General features: G+C 36.9%; 1 protein-coding gene across 2 annotated transcripts in view; it reads left to right on the top strand.

Moving 5' to 3' along the window:
• PRMT3 (protein arginine methyltransferase 3) overlaps positions 1-20,610 on the top strand; it is a 127,650-nt gene that overhangs the window by 54,566 nt on the left and 52,474 nt on the right. For both annotated transcript variants that reach the window (XM_032166407.2, XM_058446547.1), the window contains one exon: positions 15,751-15,829. In XM_032166407.2, coding sequence (XP_032022298.1) covers positions 15,751-15,829 — 79 coding nt within the window. The remainder of the gene's footprint in view (positions 1-15,750; positions 15,830-20,610) is intronic.

Below are 20,610 nucleotides of genomic sequence, written 5' to 3'. Positions count from 1 at the left end.
GTCTTGGTTGTATGTGTCCAGGAATGTACCCATTTCCTCTAGGTTTTCCAATTTGTTAGCATATAGTTGTTCATCATACTCTCTAATAAACCTTTATAATTCTATGGTATCTATTTTAATGTCTCTTTGTTTCTGATTTTATTTATTTTGGTGTTTTCTCTTTTTCTTGGTTAGTCTAGCTAATGGTTTGTCAATTTTGCTTGTCTTTTTTAAAAACTAAGTTTTCTTATTGATCTTTTGTATTTTTTAAGTCTCAATTTTGTTCATTTCTGCTCTGACCTTTGTTATTTCTTTCCTTCTACTTTGCTTTTCTAGTTTTTTGAGATGCATCATTAGGTTTTGTATTTGAAATCATTCAACTTTTTTGATATAGACATCTGGTGGAGCAATTGCCTTTTCCAGACTTCCTAGTGTTGCAAAGGGAAAGACTTCTGCCTGTTGTAGATGAGTTTTAGTGTTCCAGTTGGGAATGGTGTGGTGAGTATGTTTCCAGATAGGTGCAGTGGTATAGTCTCTTTGCAGCTTCTTGCCCTGTGTTCAACATCAGCAATAATATGAATGACTCAGCGGTATAGGCTGTAGAAGTTTGTGGCAGTGGTGGCAACAGCATAGTTTTTTTTTTGTTTTTTTGTTTTTTTTTTTTCTGAGACAGAGTCTCACTCTGTCGCCCAGGCTGGAGTGCAGTGGTGCAATCTCGGCTCACTGCAAGCTCTGCCTCCCTGGTTCACGCCATTCTCCTGCCTCAGCCTCCCGAGTAGCTGGGACTACAGGCACCCACCACCACGCCTGGCTAGTTTTTTGTATTTTTAGTAGAGATGGGGTTTCGCCATGTTAGCCAGGATGGTCTCGATCTCCTGACCTCATGATCCGCCTTCCTCGGCCTCCCAAAGTGCTGGGATTACAGGCGTGAGCCACCACACCCGGCCCACAGCAGCATAGTTTTTAAGGTACTCAGTTGCAACAGTTTGTGAGATCCTCATGTTTTCATTTTTCCTACAATAGGAAGACTTAGCTGACCCTGCTGTTAGGTCTGACATGGTCTACAAGCAGCAGCAGTGGTGCTTGGAGCAGCAGTGGGGCCACAGTACTTCATCAGAGTCCCATGAACCTGTTGTGTTACCTGGGTCTTGGGGTGCAGATTCACCCTCTGTGGCAGGGTTGGATGTACGTTTCCCACCAGAACTAGGATCTGTGACAATGGAGGCACCCTCCAACAGCTTGGAACCAGAGGGCCCAGTTGTAACTGTGGTTTTACCCTTGGAGTTCAAGCCACAGCACTGGCCTGACCCTGGGGAAGCAGGGATATTCTGGAGGTTTGGGCTGGGGAGCAGGGTACACTGTATAGTAGTGACTGTAGACACTGGGATGGTGGGTGTTGGCTGTATCCCAGACTCTGTGAGACTGGGTGCAGCAGCAGCAAGTACCCCAGAATGGTGGAGCTCAGCTGTCATTTGGGCCCTAGGGGTGGCAGGTGGCCTAAAGGCACAGTGATGGCTCTACTTCTCTAAGAAAGGGGCGTCTCTGCAGCTCGGACTCGTGGGGGTTAGTCTAGCTTCAGGCAAGCAGGATACTAGAGTCATTGTGTAAGGTGGGGTGTCTCAGCTCAGCCACTGCTCTTGTTTCTCTGGGATGCAGCATACTGCATCAGCTCAGCCCTGGGATGCACAGATGCTTAGCTTAGCCAGGTCACTGATTCGCCAGAGAGTAGTATGCCACATCAACATAGACCTGTGGGGCATTACTGTTCTGGGTAGCCCAGGCACTGTTTCTCATGATACTGGGTGCTACTTCAGCTTAGCTGCCGTGGTCGTGGCTTCTCTGGGCAGCCAAGGCACCATTTCCTGGGATGCAGGGCACTGCTTCAACCCTGATGGCAGAGGGGTGTTACTGCTCTGAGTGGCCCAGTACTCTTTTCCCAGGAGGCAGCATACTGCTGCAGCTCCAGCTTGAGGGGGTGGGAGAGGCGTAGGTGGAGTGCCTCCACCTCTGCTTGACCCTATGTGTAAGGGTGTAACAGCTGCTCACAGCTCTGCCTGGGGAAGTTGGACCACCAGACTGCGGTGGTTCAGCAGCTTAGCCTTAGAGATGAAGGGGAGCCGTGGCTACTCACCTCTGAAGCAAGGTACACTTCAGCCATAGTTTCAATTCCAAGATGGCAGTAGCCACACAGGCACTGGGGACAGGACAGAGTGTCAGTTTCCTTTGGGAGAGCACGGCTATTTGGACCCCAGGCAGCTCCTTCAGCTGGCATATTACCTATCAGGACTGCAGGTGATCCCAGTGGTGAGGTCTGTAGATGTCCAATGTGTTGATGGAGGTTGCTGGGATCCTCTTGCTTACCTCCTTGCCATAGGGAGAAGTTCCTGCTGATTCCCACTTGATCCTGGCTGGGGTTTGGGGTGGTAGGAGGCTGGTGTTTCCTTTCATTCTCTATGTGGCCATCCTGAGTTTTTGTGCTCACCAGGGTTTCTGTTACTCCACTGATGTCTCCAGAGCTCTCCCTGGGTTATTTTCGTTAACATAGTTGTATATTTCATTGTTCTTGCTGTCTTTGTGAAAGGAACAAGTGCTAGTGGCTTCTAGTCAGCCCTTGCTGATATCACTCTCCAAGGCCACCAATTTTAATGTACATTGCAGTTTCAAAAATTGTAGTATTGGGGGAGGTGTCCATTTTAGAACTGATGAAATACTGTAAGTAAGTGGAGATAATATTACCATGTCTGAAGTTTGGAAGACATTGTAAAGATGTCAGTTATCTTCGTGTTAATCTGTAGATTTAATGCAATCCAGCAAAAATCTCAACCATGTTTATGTGGAGTTTGAAAAAGCAGCTTTTTAGGCAAATGAAAAAGAAGCCCAAAAGCAGCCTGTATACTCTTAAGAGAATAAGGTGGGAGGACTTTGTGTACTAGATATCAAACTATAAAGTATACTACAGCAATTAAAACAGTGTTTTACTTGTGCAAAGACTGACAAACAGACCTGTGTAACCCATACTCACAAGGTCACTTGATTTGTGGTAAAGGTGGTACTACAGAGTAGGGAGGAAAGGATGATGGTGAAACAACTGAATATCCTTACTGGGGAAAATAAAAAGAAATAAGACTTCTACTTCATAGAAAACAAAGAAATCAGTTCCAAGTGGAGTAAAGTTCTAAATAGAAAAAGAGCTTTAGAAGATAATAAAAGGGGATATATTTATGACTTTGGATAGAGAAAATTTCTTAGTCAAAACCCCCAAAATACTAATGTTAAGAGAAAAGATAGTGGCTCACTCTTGTAATCCCAGCAGTTTGATTGGCTGAGGCAGGAGGATGGCTTAAGCCCAGAAGTTCAAGACTGCATGAGCTATGATTGCACCACTGCCCTCCAGCCTGGGCAACAGAGCGAGATGCTGACTCTTAAAGAGAGAGAGAGAGAGAGAGGCGGGGCGTGGTGGCTCACGCCTGTAATCCCAGCACTTTGGGAGGCCGAGGCAGGCGAATCACGAGGTCAGAAGATCGAGACCATCCTGGCTAACGCGGTGAAACCCCGTCTCTACTAAAAATACAAAAAAAAAAAAAAAAAAAAAAAAAAGAGAAAATAAATTGGACTGGACTACATCAAAATTAAGAAATTGTGTCATAAAAAGACACATTTAAGAGCGTGAAAAGCAAAAACAGTCGTTCTGGATGTCTTTTATGTACAATGATGATGAATAAATTGATAAGCTTTTATCAAAATGGTATTCTACTAAATATTAAAATAGGAATATTAATTTTTCTTGAATTTTACAAAGAAAAAATTTGAAATTATATTGAAGCATTCACTGAGTACTTACTATGTTCCAAGCACTGGTTACTGTTGTGTTTGGCAGTTCTTTTTACTAATCCTTTATTGGATATGTGGTTTGCAAATATTTCCTCCCACTCTGTGGCAGGTACTTTTGTCCTTTTAACAGAGTCTTTCATAGAGCAAAAGTTTTTAATATTGATAAAGTCTAATTTATCAATTATTTTTATAGATCATGCCTTTGGTATCAAGTCTAAAATTTCTTATAGTTTCACCTCTGTTTTTTTTCTTCGTGTCTCTAGTGTTGCTTTAACAAACCCTAGTAGTCCTCAATATAATATCTGAATTACAGGTTGATATATTGTAATAATACGCAGGAAATATCAAATAAGTATGTTTATGATTCAGATTTTACTTTCTGATACTAGAAGATATTTTATGGTCATTTTATACTGCCTAAACTTGGAATCAAAGAATCCTGGTCTTTCATTGGAAAATGATATGTAGAGATCATCATCTACGTTCCTACAGACCAGATGTTATTAACTATTTATTTATTTATTTATTTATTTATTTATTTATTTATTTATTGAGATGAAGTCTCACTCTTTCGCCCAGGCTGGAGTGCAGTGGCGCAATCTCAGCTCACTGCAAGCTCCGCCTCCTGGGTTCACGCCATTCTCCTGCCTCAGCCTCTCCGAGTAGCTGGGGCTATAGGCACCTGCCACCACACCCAGCTAATTTTTTTTGTATTTTTAGTAGACATGGGGTTTCACCATGTTAGCCAGGATGGTCTCGATCTCCTGACCTCGTGATCCACCCGCCTCGGCCTCCCAAAGTGCTGGGATTACAGGCGTGAGCCACCGCGCCTGGCCTGTTATTAACTTTTTAAATATAAAAAGTCACAAATCTACACTCATATTTTCAGTGTAAGATTATGGAATTTTTACTTGAAGTCTTTGATTTTATACTTGCGTCTCTTTACGTCTATGCAGAAAACCTTGGTTCCTAAGATGATAATTGCTTTATCATATAACCTACCTACAATAGTTTCAGTTTTTTTTTTTTTTTTGAGACGGAGTTTTGCTTTTCTTGCTCAGGCTAGAGTGAAATGGCGTGATCTCAGCTCACTGCAACCTCTGCCCCCCAGGTTCCAGTGATTCTCCTGCCTCAGCCTCCCTAGTAGCTGAGATTACCAGCTCCTGCCACCACGCCCAGCTAATTTTTGTATTTTTAGTAGAGACAGGGTTTCGCCATGTTGGTGGGGCTGGTCTTGAACTCCTGACCTCAGGTGATCTGCCTGCCTCAGCCTCCCAAAGTGCTGGGATTACAGGCATGGGCCACCGTGCCCGGCTAGTTTCAGAACTTAAATACCAACTTTACTACTAAACAATAAGACTTCTAAATGCAGCTTAAATTTTGTTTATATTTTCTTTTCTTATAGAATGTATCTCATGAGAAATGTACAGTCAAAATAGTTTTTTTTTAAAAGTCATTTGTAGTCACTATTTTCACCTTTTATGTTACCAACTTGACATACAACCAGATTTCAGTGTTTTCTTTTTTTCAATTTTGGGGAGGATTGCTTCTTTTTCCCTTGTTTAGTGTAATTTTGTGTTTTAGTTATGCAAAAAATTACTAATTTTTTAGTAATTTTTATGTACATTTTAAGATAATAGGAGATTCTGTTTCTTCTTCTGTTATCTTCCTTTGTGGATAGATGACCATTTTCTTTTTATTTTTGGAGTTATTTTGAAAATATTAGGTATGTATATATTCACTCTTATGCAAAAGTTAGCATATTCTAGATATTGTTCTATACTTTGCTTTTATTCAATTAAAATTCTATCTCAGAAATCACTTCATTATTCTTTAGAGATATTTCTCATTCCTTTTTATGGCTGTACACACATGCACACCAACTTTCCTAGACATGTATTTGATTCTGTACACCCCTATGACCTGGACTAATATTCAAGTATATTTCAAATATAAGGTTTTTATTCTTGTGTAGAATAAATTGTGTAGATAATTACATTCCACATAATTAATGCTTGTTTGAATTTTACCCATTCTTTTGCTATTACAAATAATATTGTATTGAATATTCTTATACATGTATAATGTCATTTTATATTGCTAGAGGTGAGATTGATATATCAAAGGGTTAATGAGGCCTGGGCATGGTGGCTTACACCTGTAATTCCAGCACTTTGGGAGGCCAAGGCAGGAAAATTACTTGAGGCCGGTTCTGGAGGGATGGAGAAAGGGAGGGAGAGGGCAACATTACTAGTTGTTGCCAAATTCTCCTCAATACTGTGTACCATTTGACTTTCTTACCAACAATGGAATGAGAATACCCATTTTTCCGCAGTCTTACCAAAGAGTGTGTTGAAGGGTCATTTTTAAATTATTGACTTTAGGTTTTTCCTGCCACCCAGGCATTGTAAATCAGGGTTGTATGTTTGGGGCCTGTCTTATGCATATTGGAGACAGGGTGGAGTTAGGGAGGAAGTATGTGTTTGACTACTCAACACCAAGGTTCTAAACTGAATTGGGGAAATGGGTGACAGCAGATGAGATTGTAAATTCACATTTGCTCTGTAGATATATTTGTTTGTCCCAGCTGTTATTTAGGGTGGCTGCTTCTTAAAGTTCTCACTTTGGTTGAACTTTGGGCTTTGTCTCCTATTTCCTCCATGTTCGTTGACTAGGTTTAGCAAATGCTGTCAAGGCGAAAGCCAGCTTACTGATGCACCTAGTAAGATGTTCTTTTTTTCCTCCTAGCATATTTGTTGTATTTAGAGTGTCCGTAGCTCCTAAAATACATTGTTGCTGGAAACAATGAGATCTTGTTCTTTATGTACTGAATCATGCTGTCAGTAACTATTTCCTATAGCCTCAAAAGTCTATAAGTATTCTAGAATCACAGTGTCCTAGTCCATTTGTGCTGCTATAACAGAATACCTGAGACTGGGTAATTTATAAACAAAAGAAATTTATTTCTCACAATTCTAGAGGCTGCAAGTTCAAGATCAGAGTTCTAGCAGGTTGAATGTCTAGTGAGAGCTAGATCTTTGCTTCCAAGGTGGTGCCTTGTTGCTGTATCCTCACATGGCGGAAGGAATAGGAGGGAATGAACCTACTTCCTCAAGTTCTTTTTTAAGGGCCCCAACCCCTTCCAAGCCCTCATGACTTAATCACCTCCTGAAGACTCCACCTTTAAATACTATCACATTGGTGATAAAGTTTTAACATATTTTGGGGAACACACTCAGACCATAGCACACGCTGTTACTATGTAATACTATAATTATCTTTAATAAAAGTGCTTGGGGCCAGGCACAGTGGCTCACGCCTGTAGTCCCAACACTTTGGGGGGCAGAGGTGGGTGGATCACTTGGTCGGGAGTTCAAGACTAGCCTGGCCAACATGGTAAAACCCCGTCTCCACTAAAAATAAAAAAATTAGCCTGGCATGGTGGCATGCACCTGTAATCCCAGCTACTGAGGAGGCTGAGGCAGGAGCTGACTTGAACCGGGGAGGCTGAGGTTGTAGTGAGCCAAGATCATGCCCCACTGCACTCCAGCCTGGGCAACAGAGGGAGACTCTGCCTAAAAAAAAAAAGTGCCTGGTAATACTTCAGTTTTACTTTTCTTTTTTGGGAGAGAGGGTCTTGCTCTGTTGCCCAGGCTGGGGTGCAGTGGCACAATCATGGCTCACTGTGGCCTTGACCTCCTGGGCTCAAGCTATCCTCCTGCCTCAGCTTCTGGTGCAGCTGGGACTACAGGCGTGCGCCACAATGCCCAGCTAATCTTTCAATTTTTTGTAGAGACAGGGTCTCCCTGTGTTGCTCAGGGTGGTCTCAAACTCCTGGGTTCAAGGGGTCTTCACTCCTCAGCCTTCCAAGTGTTGAGATTACAGGCATAAACCACCATGCCTGGTCAACATTAATTAGTTTTGAGAGTGGAATATTCAGTTATCATTAATGAATTTTTTCACCCACCATGGGGGCTTGGGAATATTGTTTTAGAAACTGTTTTTGTTGGCCTGGAATAAGACCTACACATGCCTTTGGAAAGATTTTTAGAGATTCACTTTTTTCTTTGATAGACTTGCTTGTTAGACGGTTTTCTGCAGTCTGAGGAATAGGGCCAATTTGACTGTCAGTCTTTTGTTGATTAAGTGAGAGTGCCATCTAGTGGGAGAAAAAGCTAATACAAGTTTTTTAAGCTTTAGAATATGCAGAGGAAATTATTTCTTGTGCTAAGTTATGTTCTCCAGAAGTCCACAACACTAAAAAATTGGGAACTGTATGTTGGAAGGTGAGAGAAGCGGAAGAAAGTAGCCTTGCAGAACAGTAGCAAGCATATAATAGGGACCTAATAAGTAGCAGTTATTACCATGATTATTCTTCTTGCATGGAAGGTGGTGATCAAGTTAAATAATAGGTAAATTAGGAGCTTCTCTGACAGATATTTGTGATTAATACATGTAAAATTCTATTGTCATTTTTTGACTATGTGATATATAGATATTATAAATTTTATCCTTTGTCTTTAACCCTATTACTCAGGACCCACCCCTGGTCCCCAACAAAATGTTACCAGTTTCTAGTATATCCTTCTTAAAATATTGCACTCTATTATAAACATGTATGTATATTTCTACCTGTTGGCATACTCACTCATTTAACAAATAGCGTGGCTACTATGTACCTGGCACTCTTCTAGGCGGGATAAAGTGGTGAACCTCATATTCAGTGTAAGTTATGCATATTCTACATATTGTTCTGTACCTTGCTTTTTTCATCAATAAGTTTCCCTCTAATGACTGCTATAGCTGCATCCCACAAATTTATTCAATTCAAAATACACCCTTGTGATTTCTGCTTTGGTCCATGGATTATTTAGAAGTATGTTTAATTTCTAAGTGTTAAGAAATTTTAAAAATGTCTTTCTGTTATTAATTTCTAATTTAATTTGGTTGTGATAAGAGAACATGCTCTATATGCTATCATTCCTTTAAATTTGTTCAGACTTGCTTTATGGCCCAGCATATGGTCTCTCTTATTGAATGTTCCACATTGATTTAGAATGAAGTACCTACTCTGTTATTGTTGGAGTGTTACATAACTGCCATTTGAGTCAAGTTGTTCAAGTCTTTTAAATCCTTATTTCTTTTGTCTATTATTCTGTTAATTACTGAAAGAAGAAGAATAAAATTTCTACCTATACTTCAGGGTTGTCTCTTTCTCTTTCAGTTCTGTCAGGTTTTGCTTCAGGTATTTTTATATGGTTATTAGGTGCATACACATTAGGTTATTATGTGTCATTGATAGTTTGGCTTCTTTATCACCCACATTATTGTATATTATGTATGCTAGTTATATAAATCTTCTTTGTATAACTTTTTAGTTGTGAAATGTACCATACACAGAAAATTGCATAAACTTATAGGTACAGTAATAACAAATAGTTATATAATGAACACCTGTGTGATCATCAGCCAGGTGAAAATATAGAAAGAAGACATCCAAATATCATTTCTCAGTTACAACTCCGTACCCCAGAGGTAACCACTCTCCTGACCTTTATGATAATCATTTCCGTGCCTGCCTTTTTGCTGTTACCACTTATACTTACATCCCTAAACAGTGTAGTTTATATTTACCAGTTTTTGAAATTTATATAAATGGAGCAAAACATATCTTTTTAAGATGAGTTTTTTTGCTTTCTTCACTCAGTCATGTTCATAACATTCACTTATATTGCTTATAAGGATAATTTATTTTCTGTAGATGTCATTTTATGAATGTACCACAAGAAACACATCGTAGGAAAGTGTTTTTTAAGTTTTACTGTTGGTGGGCACTGGATCATTTCCAGTTTATTATGCAAATAATAGTGCTATAGTGCGCTTGTACATGTGTGCTCTTACACTTCAGCACTCATGTCTGGGTATACAATTAAGAGTAGAGTTGCTAGATCACAGGATGTGCTGCTCTTACATGTTAATAGATAATTCCAAAGTACTGTACTTTTCCAAAGTACTGCAGTAAAATTTTATTTCATACCTCCACAGACTTCTCAACCCTGGGTATTGTGTGACTGCTAATCTCGTAGTTATGTAGTCGTTTCCCATTGTGTTTGAATTACTAATGAAGTAATATATTTTTTGTCTTATGAAGTAATTGTATATAATTATTTTGCCCATTTTTCTTTTGGGTTGCATACTCTTTTTTTTTTTTAACAATTAGTATTCTTCATTGGAGATGGAAAATATACAAACGTGTGTATGTGTGTGGCTGGCCAATATCTTTTCAGACTCTGTGACTTCATTGTTTTTATGAGTAGGGGTTCTGGGTTTTAACATAGTCAAATGTATTGGTCTTTATGGTCAGACTTTTTTCCCACGGGAACGTGAAAATATTCTCCATAAGCTCTATACCCTTCCCTTTTACATTTAGGTCTTTACTCCACTCATACAGTTGCGGGAATAAAAATTGTTGTAGTCTTTCTGTGGGCAGTTTGATGATACGTATCAAAATTTTGAATGTGCATATCCTTTAATTCAAGAATTCTACTTTAAGAAATTTATCTTGGCCAAATACATTAAACATTGTACAAAGATGTCTATGTGTGTGTATACAGATGCCAACACATTTTCCTACCCATTCTATGGCAAATAAGTGCAAAGGGTAAAGGTATCCCTGTTGAGTGATATCATCAGCCGCTTGTATTTTGCCAAGTGCCTAACAGTGTAATATAATCTTTATCAGGCACTGTGGAGCTGTAAGGAAAGTATCTTACCCAAAAGGATTTTATGTAATTACTTTGAAAACTCTCATGTAATTTCATTATCACTTTTATGATAAATTAGGTGGTCAGCATTAGCACATTTTAAGATGGAAGGGTCAAGTGATAGACTGGGGAATCATTGAAAAAACTTTGCAGTAAAAATGTTTAAGGCTATTATAACAGTGAAATAAATAGAGATGGCATTGCATTCTGTAAGACCTTAAGTTTGGTACTTTTAAGCAGAGAACACAGTAGATTAGGAAAGAATGCTTATTTATTTGCCTTTTGGATACCTCTAGAACAGTGGTTTTCAATGGGGTGGAAGAGGGGACAATTTCACACTCCTGGGGATATTTGAGCCGTGGGCAATCTCTGGAAACATTTTAGATCGTTAGAATTTGGGACCCTGGGTTGGGTGGGGACAATGGTGCCAGTGAGTAGAGCCCAGGAATGCTGCTAAACATCCTTCAATGGACAGGAAAGCCCCTACAAATTTATCTGGCCCAAAATGTCATTAGTGTCAATATCGAGAAACCCTGCTTTAGAATGATTGTTTCTATGCATTAATAATAAGTTAGCCTCTAATTTGGGTCATTATAAAGGTACCTGACCTGGTATGGGGCATCAAGGATTTTCTTGGAGAGGTGACATTATGACAGTATATTTTGTTACATGAATATGTCATAGAAGATACCACAATCAACCTGCATTTAACTAATTCACCAAATTTGTGATGTTCTGCATTCTTTTTACATAACACTTTGCTAGGTTCCTGTGGCTCTCTCTGAACACATAAAGCCACCTTCAGCATGCTGCCACTGTTCTGCTTCTGTCAGTTGCATTGTTAACCAAGAGCTTATTGTGTTTGTCTGCTTATTTATGTAAAATCTGTTAAATATGAACACAAACTATTGACATGGTTATATAAAGGATACAGTTGGTTTTTTTTCTATGCAAACAAAAGTGACTGCTTTGGAAACACTCAGGAAGAAGAAAACACTAAAAAAATGCTGTGGAATGGAACGAGGAAAATTGTTTTACTCACAAACAATTGTAAATTGTAAACAAATTGTTTTACTCCATTCCACAGTGTTTTTTTAGTGTTTTCTCCTTCCTGAGTTGTCTCCTCCTAGTTTGAAGAGCCCGAGTAGGAGGGTGGAAATCATAGAATTCAAGAAGGATTCTCTACTTGGCAAGTGCTCATATATTTTTTTTTCTTCTATTTAAAGTAACCAAAACTGGAAATTACCTAAAACCTATGAATGTGGTTTAGGTAGGGAAGATGATGAGGATTCCAGTCAGTGGATGTATCCTCAAAGAATGTTGGCAAACAAATTTGTATGTTTTTACTTAAAATGTCTTGTTTCCCATTAACAACTGACTGCCAGCTCCAATCACATCAAAAAATTCTGTCTACAGTGAGTGTTACAGAATTTGAGGGTAATACTCGTAAAAATGTTATCAACTACTTATTATGATTCCGAGATATACTTCCTAGAAATTATGATTATAGAGGCTTGTGTATTTGTTGCAGGTAATCTTTAAATATTTCAGATTATTGATTCTTTGTCATCATCTTTCAGATTAACTCTTCTATTATATTTGTAACTCTCCCTTGCCTTACCTTTTTTTTAATAGTTAAATTTTGCCTAGAGATGTATCAGTAATTCAGTTATTTGAACTAAAAATTAGAAAGGCACCTTATACTCAACGTATCAAAAGTTTCATTTATCACTAATGTATCTAATCCAAGAAGATATGAACAGCCATTTTAAAAATAAGATTCCCACTTCAATGAATGAGGTTAATATTCTAGTCCCTGATTTAATTCCATATGTTGCTTTATAGTAATCATTAAAGTATAAATGCAGTATTTAATTTTTTAAAAGTAAATGTCACTATTGAAAGAAGAATGCCCATGAGCATCATGGGAGAAAATATCAGGCGTAATTCTCCTTCCAGATGGCACCCCTACAGGTGAGGCAGCAGCCTGTGAAATTACAGTCTGAATTACACTGCAGATGAGCGGGGCATTTGGACCAGAGCCTTCTGATATCAGTAATAAATGACTTGGTTCAGAACCAAGGACAATTCCCAGGAATTTAAAGGCTGTTGTATCACATAGGGAGCCTATCGTAAAATGAAGTTTAGCAAAGTGGAAAGTTGAGAGAAAGGACAATGACCGTTAGCAATACATATATGAATCTTTTCATCTGCTAATATTTTTAACTGGATATTTTATCTCATGAATGTCTTATTAGTTCTGTATATATTCTAGTATTTGCATTGATTTTTGCAAACTAATATTTTCACAATGAATGGTGGCTAAGAGCCAGTTGCCAACTGAGATATTACTCTGAAATGATTGCACACCTGTTGTAAATTCTAATCTTGTTTAATATGGTCTATGGAAAATTTTTCATTTTTGGAATGCTTGAATCCTTAATTACAAATGTAGTATAATACACATACTAAATCTTATTTTCAATTAGGCAAATCAATTTAAGAGGCAACATAAAAGCGTGATTCAGAACTTGTGTAGTGAGATCAAGGTTCAAATTCTGTCTCATTCACTCCCCATTTATGTGACTGAACTATCATTTTAGATCGCAACTTAACATAAATAAATTGAATTGGAATAACAATAAACGGTGCTTTGGGGGAGAATTAAATGAAATAATTTTTATAGAGGCATTACAATGAATTTTAACGATTATCACCACCATTATTTGTCAGTTTTAATTTTAGAAAACAACATATTTTAAAATAACATTTTAATTTGTACCACAAAAATAAAAAGCAAGCAGTTTCATTTTAACAAATATAATATTACCCATAGTATTAATAACTTTTATTCATTTATTCATTTTAAAGTTACATATTGAGTTCCTACTATGTACCAGACACATTTTCAGCCTTCAGGAATATAGCTTCAAACAATATGACAAAGTCCTTGATCTTGGAGCTGATATTTTAGCAAGGAGACAAAATAAAAACAAAAATAAATAGTATTTTCATTCATAAGTGCTATGATGAAATACAAAGCAGGATAAAGAAATGGAGCTTGATGAAAGAAAAAGAAAGGATATTTTACGTAGGAACATCAGATAAGGTAACAGCTGAGCTGTTGTGATAAGGTAACAGCTGAGCTGAAAGAATACTAGAAAACAATTTGACAATGACAGATCAATACAAACGTTTTTGGGCCTTTGTCCAAAAAGTATTGGAATGTAGTGAATACCTTATTTGTACTAAAGTGTTAATGTTATTTATTTTATTTTAAGTTTTAAAACACAGCAGTCTTGCAAATAGGGACCATTTTTTTTCACCAAATCTATTGTGTTTTACCAGCCAATCTTTTCTTCATAAGATAGATGCCTTCCATTTAATAATTCCTTGGCATAAATTATAATTATAAGCAACAGTTGAATGCCTATTTATAAGCATTTGTGTGTGTAATCTGCATGAATATGTCAGATTGGTAAAGATTTCTTAGTAGAATCCCATAAGTCCCTTGTTCTTTGAGTACATAGATAATATTAATGGGGAACTAACTTGTAAGAATTTTACATATTACTGAAGTACTCTATCCAGCAAAACATGTTTCTGTCAACTCCTTAATTTTCCTAAAGTAACATATTGATAAACAAGCTTTGTTCCTAAGCCTCTGTTTACTAGGCAGTTATTTTTGTATCAATGAGTTAGTGCGTTGGGAGGAATAGGTCAATACCAATGTAGAGTTCCGGCAATTCAGTTCAGTTCCTTTATAAGTGATTCAAGCATGAGAGCTGTATTTTCTGTAAATTAAAATTGCTGTTAATCTCTTGTGAAGATTATCCATTCTGGGTTTGCAGGTTTTTCTTGTCCTAGAGAAACCTTTAAAATGTTTTTTGTTAATGTGGTTAAAGAATATTATACTTACCTCACTGATCATTTATTTGTGCACAGAACAAATGAGTGGATGAGAACAGTTTTTATATAGAATGCTAAAGTAAAGGTAAAATTAATGTTGGTTCACCCTGAGCAATAAGGTGTGCTATGTGCTGAGCACTTGGCTTTCCCTGCTGCATAGGGCTGTTGGGGGTTTGGACTCTAGAAGGAGAAAGACTGACTGAAACTGATAGTGATTTCTCAGTCATGATTGTCATTTGTATAATGAACTGTGAAGCACAGTGTTAGAATGTAGCGTATTTGTGACACCAATAGTGGCAAATTCTTTTTTCATTTGTACTGTATTTACCCTTTGTTGGTAGAGATTCATTGTCATACTCTAAAATCGGTAGTATACCAGGATCATGTTTCATGAATTATATTTCCATAAACACTAGTTCTGCAAGGTGTTGATAGATGTTAAATAGAAAAAAAAGGTCTGTAGTTAGAAAGTAGGTAATACTTGGTTAAAATATGTTCAGCAGTTCTCTTTACCATAAGAACTACTCAGAACTTTTAGTGTGCTCATGCACATTAAGAATCTCTAATAGGAGGATATGGCAGCTGGTGTTTCTTAAACCTTTTTGACTAAGGATCCCTCCCCTTTCCTCTTCTGTTTTTTAATACCAAAAAGAAAGTCACTAGACAGGAAATTATTTGGGAAATGGTTTTCTAGACTAGAGTTTCTCAACTTTAGCACTATTGACATTTTGGGCCAGGCCATTCTTTCTTGTAAGAAGCTGTCCTGTGCATTGTAAGATGTTTACCAACATACCTTGGCTCTACACAGTAGATGCCAGTAGCATCTCGTTCATCCCCCACCCCTAGTTGCAACAATCAAAAATTACTCAGACATTGCCACATGTTCCCCAGCGGGTAAAATCAAGTGGAGAACCACTGCTCTAGATGGATATTGCATCATTCCAGGGAGTTATAGGGCTTGTTAATAATTTCTATCCCAACATTTTTTAATGAGGAAGAAAGAGTAGTCTGGAAAGTAGAATCATAGATAAAGAAAATGCAGTATATTTTACCACAATAAACTTTCTGGGTTCACTTTATAAGCTGGCCTGATTTTCCAATAACTTTTACTGCAAAAAAGTTTCAGATTTTGCAGAATATTATTACATCTATGGCAGAAACAAAAAAAATATTTTGTAATTAAAAGAGTAGCACCGATGTTTAAATTGACCTGCTTATGAGAGTATTGCACATTTCTAAACTCTTTTTTTCCCCTTTTTTTATGCAGGGATATTTTCTTCTGTTTGAGTCTATGTTAGATTCTGTCCTTTATGCAAAGAACAAATATTTGGCAAAAGGAGGCTCGGGTGAGTATAAAATTCTGGTTTTAATAATCTAATTGTAGTCTAGCAGAACCAGATGAACCTTTGGATTTCAAATGGACTATGCATGGCTGAGGAAGTTCCCGATAGAGATGAAAGATGTTTCCATTACAAGAAGCTTTAAGACATTTGTTTACTATATTGTTGAAAGTAGAATATTATATAAGATATGGGGGACTTCAAGGTAATGGTATTCTCAAGAATGCTTTTATTAAAAGGTCCTTTTAATAAATATCTAAAGACTAGGTTTTGGAAGCTTTTTGTTGATATTCAAACTCAAATCTAACAAACTCCTTTTTATTTTTAATCCTCATGTTATTTAGTTCCCTTTTTTCCCAATGGCATGTTTCATTCTAAGTTGGAAATTATTCATGACTTCACTAAATCTGTAAACCTGACTTCTCTGTGATTTTCTGAGAACATTTCAAGTAGTGACTGGTTTCTAATAAGTTTTAAAAGTGCCACATAACCAATCCACATATAAAGGGACCCTAATAAATTTGGAAGGCTTTCTTTTAATGTCTCTGGAAAACATTTAATCATATTAACTCTGCAAACTCAGAGTGAGATTCTGTTTTTACAGACCGTCTGCTGTGAGCAATTATATACATACAAAATAATTGTCTTTCAGGACAGGGATTATGTTTGTTTAGCTTTAACTCTTAAATGAGCTCCCCAGCTTCTAGGATGTAGATGGAGCATCATCCATGTTTATTGAATTGAATCATTTAAAGAATCATTAAAACTGAATTGAATGACATGTTCCTCCTTCACTTATCTCCCTGCATCTTACCTTTCTCAAAGCTTCAGAATCAGTAAATGGTTTCCATGGTCAGAATACAGTTGGTAAAACTGTCACATGAAAGGGGCAGGCATTTCAAACTAGTGATGCAAAGGACTTGACCATAGTTATGCCTCCTGCCATCCATGTTCTATGAAATTACTTTGGCAGTTTTGGTGCAGTTAAAAATCAGGCCGGCCAGGTGCAGTGGCTCATGCCTGTAATCCCAGCACTCTGAGAGGCTGAGGCGGGCAGATCACCTGAGGTCAGGAGTTCAAGACCAGCCTGACAAATATGGTGAAACCCCGTCTCTACTAAAAATAAAATAAAATAAAATAAAATAAAAATCCAAAAATTAACTGGGCATGGTGGCAGGTGCCTGTAGTCCTGACAGGAGAATTGCTTGAACCCGGGAGGCGGAGGTTGCAGTGAGAGGAGATCCTGCCACTGCACTCCAGCCTGGGTGACAGAGCGAGACTCCATCTCAAAAAAAAAAAAAAAAAAATCAGGCCAGAGAAAATTCTCCAGAACAAAAGAGTTCTTTTTATAATAGCATTTAAATGGATTGCCTTTCTTTTTCAAAATGTGCCCATTTTATCACTTTATTTTCTGCAACCATTTCAAGATATGTTCCCAATCTCTGTCATGAACGTGGCTAGAATTTTTAGATATATTTTACCCCGCAACAATTGGCTGCAACTTTCTATGACTGCAGTGGCTTTGTTTTTTTAATGACTACTACGGGTTGAATATCCCTTATCTAAAATGGTTGGGACCTGCAGTGTTTCAGATTTTGTGTTTTGGGGGGTTTCGGAGTACAATCTTTGCATTATACTTACTGGTTGAGCATGCTTATCTGAAAATCGGACGTCTGAAATGTTCCAGTGAGCATTTCCTTTGGGTTCATGTCAGTGCTTAAAAAGTTTTAGAACATGGAGCATTTCAGATTTTCAGATTAGGGATACATAAACTGTAACATTTAATGACTTAAAAACAACACTATCCATCATTTGTTGACCATCTACTGGCTGCCAAACAATATACTTTACCTTCATTTATGTTACTAGACATAATCCTCACAATAGCCCTTTGAGATTTTAGAAACAGTCTCCTAAAAGTGTCCTGGATGACACATATTAAATGGCCAAACCATGATTTTTTTTTAAACTCACATCTGCCAGCCTCTAATATTCATGTTCTTTTTACTAAGCCTTGTTTTCCTACTAAAATGTATTTTTTAAATTTGATTATTGCCTTGACGTTCTAGGGAAGATCCAAGTAACTGTTTCCAGACCTGCCTGACTTGATCTTATTGAGGAACTGACAGCAACTTAATACATTTAAATTGAATTCTCACTGAAATTCATGAAGAACTTACAGCAATGTGAACAGTGGCAGAGCTATTTCTTATCATAAGAGGGATAAAGTAGAGGCTCATATATCTAGCTCTTTCTATACTTTTATATAGCTAATATTAGTATTAAGATAATAGAGAGGTATATTTAAGAGAGGTCAGCATTTAAGTCCTTAAGCAGTGCTGTTGAATGTTATTTGTTAACAGAATCAAGAGAAAGAAAATTCAGAAAAGAGTAACACAAAATAGTTTAGTCTATTTGTGTTTTTGAGTATGTCTTGATGCATATCACTGGTCATTTAGATGCTCATTGTTTTATCACAAAGCAAAGTTTTCCTTTCTGTTTTTCTGAAGGAAAGATTTACCAAGTAATTAGTAGTAAAAAGATTATAGAATGAATGCAGTATGAGAGAGGGAGAATATTGAAGGCCCATACAAACATGATGGGACCACAATTTATTTTTACATGAGTTTAAGTTCAATTTATGTCTCACCATACATATTATGGTGAGCAGTAAAGGCTTTATAAAGCACAGGCAATAACTTGGATGTTCATCTACCCCATTATCAATCAAGCAATTCCACTGTATTTTAGAGTTATATATTTACTACCCTTCTAAGAAAACTAATTTTGTAAAGTTCATGAAAGCAGGTGTACTAGCAACGATTTCTACTGTTTCTAGCTAATATTTACTAAGCACCAATTGTGTATCAGGAATTGTAATGTTTTACATGCAGCCAACAAGAGATGAGGAGGAAAAATAGGAAAATATTGGTTATGACCAATGGGTGTTTTTACAACTACAATTAAGACTAAAATAAATGTATATTTTAGGATGACAACATAGAATATAAATGTTTTATATGCTAACAGTGTCAAATACTCCATCTCACAAAAATTGGAAAGGGAATGCAGACAGCAGGTAGAAGTGTTCACATTTTAATTGCTTTATCTTTAATAATAGAAACTTAAAGAATATTATTTAAAGCTGACAGATCAAGTAGTAGAATTAAGTACATTTAGCACTACAAAGCTAACATTAAATTGAGTGATGAGGTTGGTGGTGGTAGATCCTGTCTATGTCTCTTGACTATGGTGGTGATTGCATAACTGTGTGACTTTATCAAAGCACATGCAAATATATACCAAAAAGAGTGAGTTTTGCTGCATATAAATTATACTTCAGAAAAGAGACTTTTAAAAACAGCTGAAGTAGCAATTCCCACCTTCTTCGGGTCAAATGAATTATGAGATAATTTGATTCCTAATTTTTCTGAAAAATAGAAGGGTGCAGGATGGGGGTAGCAGAAGGAATACTGCTACCAAATATTAAAACACATTATAAAGCCTTAATAATTAAAACAATATATTATTGGTTCTTGAATGGAGAGATGCGTTGAAGAGAGTAGTATAGGCCTAACTATACATGGCATCTCATATAATTGAAGAAATGATATACTGTAGCAAATTCTATTGAGACAATTGTGTAAAAAGTAAAGTTTAATCCACATAATAAATTGTACACTGTGAATTTCAAATAATCAAAGATTAAATGCAAGAGAAGTCAAATGCTAAAAATACTAGAAAGAAACATAGGTTTATAAACTTGGGGGAAGGGAGTCTTTCTAAATAAGAATTTTAATTCAGAAACCCTGAAAGAAACATTGATAAATCTAATTACATCTATATAAATTTCTAAATGGCAGAATGTGCTATAAGCAAAGTCACAAGAGAAACTACATACTGAAAATAACTTTTCAATTTCTGTCACAACAAAAAGCTAATCTCTCCCACATATAAGTAGATTATATAAATAAATAGACCACAAATCCAATAGAAAATTGGACAAATAATTGAACGGTGACTTACAAAAAAGGAAATACAGATGACTCTTAAACATGTGCTCAGTCTCTGTCATATTAAGAAAAATGTCTTAAGAAATCTTTGCTTTACTCAAGGTCACACAGAATTTTCCTGTGTTTCTTGGAGTTTCAGTTTTTACATTTATGTCTATGATTTATTTCAAATTAATTTTTGTGTATAGTGTGAGGTAAGGTTAGATATTAATATTTTCTAGCACCCTTAATTGAAATGCTATTATTTCCCATGAATTGCTTGGCATATCTTGAAAATTAATTGGCCATATTCATGTGAGTCTATTTTTGTGTTCATTTGATCTTTAAGGCTGTCCTTTCACCAGTAACATACTGTCTTAATTACTGTAACTTTATACTGAGTCTTGGTCAGGTAAGGAAAATCTCCCCATTTTGATCTTTTTAAAAATTGCTTTGATAGTTTGGTCATGTGGCAGGGGGGAGTTTAAAATAAATGTTAGAATCTGGCTATTTCTGCTTTAAAAAAAAGACTGCTAGAATTATGAAGGGATTGGATTGAATGAAGTTATCAATTTGAGAATGATCAGCATTTTAATATTGAGTTTTCCAGTTCATGAGCATAATGTATCTTTACATTTTTAAGTTGTCTTTTTAATTTTTTTTAATGGAGTCTGTCCCTGTCACCCAGGCTGGAGTGCAGTGGCATGATCTTGGCTCACTGCAACCTTTGCCTTCTGGGCGCAAGCAATTCACCTGCCTCAGCCTCTCAAGTAGCTGGAATTAGAGGCGCCCTGC

This window comes from Hylobates moloch, unplaced genomic scaffold (assembly GCF_009828535.3).
Source record: "Hylobates moloch isolate HMO894 unplaced genomic scaffold, HMol_V3 SCAFFOLD_11, whole genome shotgun sequence".
In the NCBI taxonomy this organism is placed as follows: domain Eukaryota; kingdom Metazoa; phylum Chordata; class Mammalia; order Primates; family Hylobatidae; genus Hylobates; species Hylobates moloch.
This window is presented reverse-complemented; position numbering and strand designations above follow the sequence as displayed.